This window comes from Cicer arietinum, unplaced genomic scaffold (assembly GCF_000331145.2).
Source record: "Cicer arietinum cultivar CDC Frontier isolate Library 1 unplaced genomic scaffold, Cicar.CDCFrontier_v2.0 Ca_scaffold_5786_v2.0, whole genome shotgun sequence".
NCBI lineage: Eukaryota > Viridiplantae > Streptophyta > Magnoliopsida > Fabales > Fabaceae > Cicer > Cicer arietinum.
Genome location: NW_027339433.1, coordinates 6642 through 14516, shown reverse-complemented (window position 1 = coordinate 14516; position 7875 = coordinate 6642). Strand labels below are relative to the sequence as shown.

General features: G+C 31.3%; 1 protein-coding gene across 1 annotated transcript; it reads right to left on the bottom strand.

Moving 5' to 3' along the window:
- Window positions 1–4182: 4182 nt before the first annotated feature.
- Window positions 4183–6613, bottom strand: LOC101515566 (large ribosomal subunit protein eL8y). The gene is made up of 6 exons (XM_004500019.4): window positions 6480–6613; window positions 6144–6399; window positions 5061–5230; window positions 4827–4955; window positions 4650–4742; window positions 4183–4537 (listed from the first exon to the last, which is right to left on the bottom strand). Exons 1-6 carry the CDS (start codon window positions 6480–6482, stop codon window positions 4406–4408), a joined length of 783 nt encoding a protein of 260 aa, XP_004500076.1. The 5' UTR covers window positions 6483–6613; the 3' UTR covers window positions 4183–4405.
- Between the last annotated feature and the right edge of the window lie 1262 nt (window positions 6614–7875).

The following is a 7875-nucleotide window of genomic DNA, read 5'->3' as shown; positions in this document are numbered from 1 at the left end:
ATGATAATTAAACAAAAAGTTAATTAAGACTTCTAATTATGATTCTAAGTGTTTTGGTATTTACCATGTGTATTTGAGTGTGTTAAAACAAGATAGGTACCAAGCATTACAAAGCATATCTTATTTAAATCAAGAAAGCAAAATCAGTAAAACAAAAAACGTTCTTGACAAATTTCTGGAAAACGAAAAACGTTCTCCACATCTGTCATAAACAAGAATGATCAGTTTTTTTATAAAAGATTAGATCCATGAAGTATTATCCATTTCATATCTTCATGAGAAATATACAAGGATCAATCTAAGCAAGAATTATTCCATAATTCGAAGGTTCAACACTTAGCTTCTCAAAATACATAAAGCAAGATCATTCTCCAAGTCAAGCAAGTGCAAGTACAAACTAACAGGCAAGAAAGGACATTGATGTTGTATCTTCAAACAAACCTGCACACATGATTCAAAGCTTGTAATCAGTTTAGACAATTGTCAAGATCACAATATAAGTCAGCCCATCTCAGACATATTCGAAGAACGTTCTTGGATCACAAGAACATTCCTGGTTTCAGCAAGAACATTTTTGCTTTATTGTTGATCTTATCCATTCACTTACTCATGAAAGTTGGCCTATTTTCAACAGCTAAATGGGCTATCATAAGCTCTCTTGAAGCTAATAAAAAAAAGTTTCACGATGAAGAACAAATTAGAACTCAAAGTGCCAAGCAAAACATCACTGATTCAATCATACGCGAGCTTCTTAAATCATTTTAAGTTGTAGTTCCATTCTTAGTGTAATATTATAATCAGTGCTTACTGAGTTCTAAAATTTAGAGTCTATTTGTCAAACAAGAGTTGAGCAATACCCAGATTCTAACAATCTCAATTATGATTACTTGGTAACTCAAGGCTATATTGTTAACATAGCTTGAATATTGTGTAAAGCATTCTTTTATGATTTAAAAGGTAGCGTGTAAAATCCTTTTTGAAATAGTGTAAGGTAACCTGTGGAAATTTTTCTAGGTAGAAAGGTATAATTGTGTAATAGATCAAGATTGATATGTGAAAAACTGTGTGAAAACCAAAAACGTTCTTGCTTTGAGCACTTAGTAAAACATCTCACATTTGTGAGGACTAGACGTAACGCGTGTTGGGTGAACCAGCATATATGCTTGTGTGATCTCTCTATCCCTATATTTATTTATTCTTTGTCTTACAATCAATTTTTATATTGATAAATTAAAATTGTTGTTTTTCCACTAACCAAGAACATTCTTCGTATGTAAACAAGATCAATCTTGAGTTAAATATTTCAGTTTTTAAACAGGAATTTTTTTTAAGGGGCAATTATAATTCAAACCCTTATTCCTTATAATTGACATTGTAACTTCAATAAGTACAAGAATGACACATAATGTAACAACCTATCTATTTTGGTAAGTTTATAATTTAATTGGTGAAATTATTAATTTAATAATAATTTAAAAATAAACTAAGTAGTTTAAAATTTGATTAATTAAAGAATGGACACTGTGGTAATATTTGGATAACTGAAGGGCAACGAGGGAATTTCCACTATACTTTCCTAAATATATTTTTCTTTTCATTTTCTCAGAAACATTTTCCTCTCCTTCCCGTTTGTTCTCGTTCTCGTGAGGTTCCACTTCTCAATCTCCAAACCCCATTTTCTTTACTTTTCCAAATCCTTCAAACCCAAAAGCTTCTTAGGATTCTTTAAAAATGTTTGTAAACATTGCATGTCCAAATCTGTTCCTACACTCTTAGAAATCAGACTTGATCAGTGAAGCAGGGGAGAACGACCCAAAACTAAAGAATTTGAGCCAAAGCTGCAATCCAACACAAAGGGAGCTCAAAAAACTAATTTAATCAGAACCTCATCTTCCCCCTTAGCACAAACAATGAGTTCTTTACATTAAGTTTTTTTCATATTTTTTTATCATGCGAGATTGGGGGATAAAATCATTTTTGTTTTCTTAAATAAATTATGATCTGATTTGGGAAAAAGGAAATAAAAGAAATTACTTGGAGTGAATGAGAAAAGAAAAAAAAAAGAATGATTAAGCATATAGGGAATTTTAACAAATCTCTTTTAATTGATGTTTGATGGCATGCATGGTGTGAATTTTGATTGTATGTTGTTTTAAAATCAATTTATGTGTTAAAACGGTTTAATTAGATGATCATACCTTGTTCAACAGTTAGTAGGCATGTCGAGCACAAATTATGCTCGTTACTACTATTGCTTCTGATATGTATGCAAAATTTGAGTTTTTTTTCTTTCCTCTTTGATAAAATGTCATCAACATGTTGCCTTTGATCCAATTTTTGCCTCTGATTCCAGCTTTGAATCAGGGACTTATAATTATTTTATATGAGTTAAATTGTGTCTCCTTAAGTTGTTGGGAATATAATACATGCATGGCATATCTCATAATGCATCTCATTCATATAAATTCATGGCATTAATGGTTCAAGTCATAGTGGGATATTGATGGGGTTGTTTCATGCATGAAACAATAGGTAAAGGAAAAACAACTAGGACGCTGGTTGGGGTTGTGGCCAAGCAAAATTTACCATTCAGGTTCAATTATTTCGGTGACTCACGTCAAAAGAATTGGACAACTTTTCCATGCTTTAAGGAAAAGTTTCAGTTATGTGTTTCAATGATTTCTAAATTAGAACTAGGTGTCAATTGACACAATTTTATGAAAGTATTTTATTGCATGAAGAGCGTATAATTTCATATTTTCTAAGCCTCTTGGATAGAGATATGTTTTACTGTGCTTCCCCTTATTTTTGAACTCACTGGGATTTGTTTATCTCCCCATTTATTTTAAAATTTAGCAGTTGGGGGTAGTTCTAGAGCAGCTTGAAGTTGGAGGAGTAATTTAGTTCTTAATTTTTAGTCACAATGTAGTAGGGCTTGATGTATTCAAAGTTTATGTAAAAGTTAAGTTCTAAAGACTTGGTTAGTTCATTGTATCTTATGAATCAGTTTTAAACAATTGTAAACTATAATTCTATATGTAGTTCAATGGTCTAAATTTAATTCTTGTAAATTTTCTTACTTGCCTCTGCATTATTGAGATGTATGGATTATAATGTCAAATTCTAGATGTTTAGTATTAGGTCTTACACATTATACTATGTAATGAAATATAAGTACAACTTGGATAAAAAAAGTGATGTATTTGGACCAAATGTCAACAACAAAAATTGATCACAAATATATCAAAGTGTGTAAATAGAATTAAAGCTCAAAGATGTAAACTAAAAATATGTAAAAATTCTCACAAAAAATCATGCAATAGAAAATCCGAACTTTGAATGGTGAAAAATAAATCTGAGTTTGTAAATCTGATCACTTGACTTTCACTATGACATTTGTTAAATTATATAGAGAATATATCCTTGAGCCTTTACAAATTATTCTAGTTAGATGATTGTTTCTCACTCTCCAAAGTGGCTTCTTGGGATTAGATTTCACGTAAAAAATTGTTTCTTTGTATACAAGTTTATCTTCCTCAATATGACTAACTCAAGTTTATCTTTCTGACACAAATGGCGTCCTACGAAAGAAACACCAATGACCGAACGACTACGGTTTGTTCCCCTCGGGTACAAGGAAAAATATGTTACCAGACTTTGGAGTTTGTTCCCCTCGGTTTTTTCTGATAAGGAGTTTGCTTATGAGCGTTGAAACTTGTAAGAATGAAACTCTGGTTTCAAGGTAAATCTTGAAAAAGTTTTTTGGTGAAATATTAATATCTGGAACAAATCTGTAATCCAAATTATGCCTGAGAAAAAACATTGTAGTTACTAGCATATTTTATTTTGCATGAAATATAAGTAATTGGGCTATTAGATTTGGAGTGGGAGGACTAAATAGATTGGAGGGATGATTTTAATCTAATAGTGTGGAGAAAAATAGTCCATCATGCACCATTTCATTATTAGGTCCATGCTAAACGTCACTCAAAAAAAGAAAAATGAAACAGAAATGTGTTAATCAAGACATGAACATTAAGATGATAACCTTCTTACCAAGGCATAAAAATCATCAACTTGATTGACATAAAATAACTGAGAAATAGCTTTAGACGGCATGAAATACATGAAGGGTAATTGAAAAACTGTAGCAAACATGCAATAAGCATAAATACATAAGTATACTGGAAAGACACAAATTACTTTTGAACACAAACATATTCCATTTTAAGTCTAAAACAACTACTGAAATAAATCAGCAAAAAGTCTAAACATTTAAACCATTGATTGTTTACAAGCTACCAAAATGAAAGGAAAACCTCACATTTGACTTGTATAAAGCCTCCATCAAAAATATAGAAGAATAACCTCAAAAGTTCTAAAATAGCCAAAGCACACAAAATTTCTAGGTCATTCTTTGAGCAGCTTCCTTGGCAATGAGCCTTTCCTTGGCTTTGGTTTTTGCTTGAGATTTGGAACCCATAATACCACCACCCCACTTCTTTCTGTTTTCATCAAACTTATCGTTGAAGTTGGCCTGAAGAAAGTAAAGAATGAATAGATTAAGTTAATTATATATCAAAAATTTATGAGTACCAAAATGTATAATATAAAGAAATATTTACAATCAAATCTCAAACTTAAATCACCTTAATGGCTTCTAGGATTCTACTGAATTCCATTTTGTCTTCGTTCTTGACAGTTGTCAAGCACAAAACTGCAGCAGTTTTCTTGTGAACAATCTGCAAAAATTAGCCATTAGTTTAAATGAGTTGCAAATTATAATTTCACGGGAATTATATATAAAACTAGTTGGCAATAATTACAGTTCCCAAGCGTGCTTTGCCCTTGACAATGCAGTAGGGAATTTCCATCTTCCTGCACAACGCTGGAAGCCAGACAACGAGCTCAATGGGGTCGACATCATGGGCAATGACAACAAGCTGTGCCTTGTTCTGAGAAAGCCAAAAGTCGATGTTAGTAAGTAATCATAATGCTAAAGACCCGTGAGTAGGAGAATAAGCACATTTACACATAAATATAAACATAAGGCATATAACCTGCTCAATAAGATAGGTAACATGGTTGAGACCATATTTCACAACAATAGGCTTCTTTGTCTCAACTGTTTTCCCCTCAGACTCGGCTTGAGCCCTTTTCAAAAGACGCTCTTTCTTTTCAGCTTTGTCCTCAGGCCTGTACTTAAGGAGCATCTTGAAAAGGTTGGTTGCTGCATAGCACATACATTAAATAAAGTCAGTGAGCACAAACTAGAAGCAATTACAATATTCACAACCAATATTACATGTAAAACAATGCATCATAATTCAAAACCATCAGTGACAAACAATCTTCCCTTACAGAACCCTACAGAGTTGTAGTCATTAAAATACAACAATCACAACAAATAATGGACATTGTGAAACTAAGTGTTACTGTAGCAAGTAAGATATCTTATAACAGCAAGCTCAAAACAATTTAAACTGTCCATAACACCTACCTATCATGTACCGTTTCCAATCAAAGCACTCAAAAAAATAAAGAAATTCAAGCTAAACGTTACATACAAGTGGCAAGCGACATATTATAGAACATCAAACACTCTGCAACCAACTTTATCTTAGACATTAACAAACAAACAGAAAAAATATAAAACTGCAATAGGTCATTTTTACCCAAATTTTTATGACCACCAATAAAAACATTTCATGTAAACACCAAATTTAAAATCATAATTATTCCTTCAGCAATCACGCAACAATTAAAACAAACATTTCTCATTCTACCTCCCATTACACATACCTATCATGTATCATTTACAAAAACTCAGCAAAACAAACAATCAAATAAATAGTCACATACAAAATGCAGCACCAAATCATACAAAATCAATCAATCTAACAAAACCGCCTCATCTTAAACAATAATTAATAAAACAACAAGAACAAAAAATGAAACCTCAATATATCAAATACACCTAAACTTTTATAACCACCCATTAAAATATTAAACATAAAAACCAAATTAAACCAATTTTAAAATCAAAATTGCTATTACATTAACACAAGTCTATATAGCGACAAATTAATAATAAAAAATGAACAAATAAAATAATTGATTTTAGTTTAGTTAGCTATATTTACCAAGGTTCTTGTCGAGTGTCTTAGTGAACTGATTGAGTGCTGGTGGAACCTTAAGCCTCTGCTTGAGGATCCTCTTCTTCCTCTGAATTTGAACGGTCTTAGGCCATTTCACAAAGCGAGTCAAATCCCTCTTTGGAGGTAAAGCACCACCGATCCCGAACTGCTTTGGCCTTTTCTCGAAAAGTGGGTTCGTAACTTTCTCTGGCTGCTTCTTCTTCGCAGCTACAACTGGTGCTTTTCCACCGCGCTTTGGTGCCTATAAAACAAGCAGAATCGCGTTAGTAAATAAGTTCAATAATGTAGATCGAAGTGAATAGAGAGAGAGAGAGAGAGAACCATTGCTGCGGTTGTTGATGGAAGTGGCGAAGGAAGGAGAACGAGAATACAAAGTAGAAACCCTAATGTCTTATGTGTGAGGTGAACTTAAAAGGGTTCTGAAAATGAGGGCTTTTTATTGACGGGTTGAGCCCAAAACCGATTCTATTAATTCGGCTTTTTAAACTGAAACGGGCTTATGAAGCTAGTTGTTCGGCCCAATTGATTATTGTAGTGATTTTTTTGTCACTCATCAATTAGTGATGATATTGTATTTATTTTTTTCCTGGGTTTGAACTCGTGTCATCCCAACAAATCAAATGTATATGCAACTACTCTATGAGGTGTAGTTATGTGACGTGAATATATTGTATTTTAATCATATTAATGATTTTTTTTTACACAAACATGTATGTATGTCTTTTTATTATTGAGAATAACTTTGACATTTTGATAGTATGAAATTTTTTTCATCTGATTTAGTGTGTATTTGATTTTGCGATAGCGATAATTGATTTTAATTAAAAATAAATTAAACATAAATTAAATTATATTTGTATACCTGCATGTAAAATTGATTCTTACAAATTCATATTATTTGAATAGTTTGAATTAAAATTACTTTTAAATGTGTAATTACTAAAATAGATATTAATTGTATTTGAAACTAAACAACTTTTTTTTATTAACAAATACCTCATTATATATTAGATAATAATTTCAATTTATTTTGTGTTGTTTAATTTAATTTAATAAATTCATATAAACTTACAATTTAATAAATAAATAAATAAATTTCTTTTTGATCGGATAAATAAAAAAGTTTATGGACATAATTTTGCTCGTTTTTTTGTTTATATAGTTAGGTGAGAGTTTTGACTAAAATTCCTCCTTTGTTTTGTGGGTTTCTACTTAGTCGCCAACTCAACGACTTCTTATTCGCAAGGAAGGAGCATCTCATAGTTCCGTCGTCTGAAATCCTTTATTCCTTATGCACTTATTGTTTTCTTCGCTCACCAACAAAAAAATAGTGTCTCACTCTTCTACAATTATTATACGTCGATTTCAACCTTTGTGGATACTATATGACAATGAAAAAAGATGAAATTGAAAAGCAAAATTAAATTTCACAACTGACTCAAGACCATTGTGAAAGTTTCAAATCATAACTTTGAACTCAACTTGAGTTTGGGAACGGAATTGATTCATATAAATTAAAGTCAAAATACAAAAAACTGTTGTGTTTGACTATTCTAAATGCACGACGAAGTAACGCCAATACAGTACCAAATATATTCTTAAAAATCCGACAATTATTATTGATAGATAGAATAAAAATCCTAATACTATTGATGCATATAAATTAAACCTTTTTTTATTTGTGTTTCGTTGTATATATATTTATCATGTTTTATTG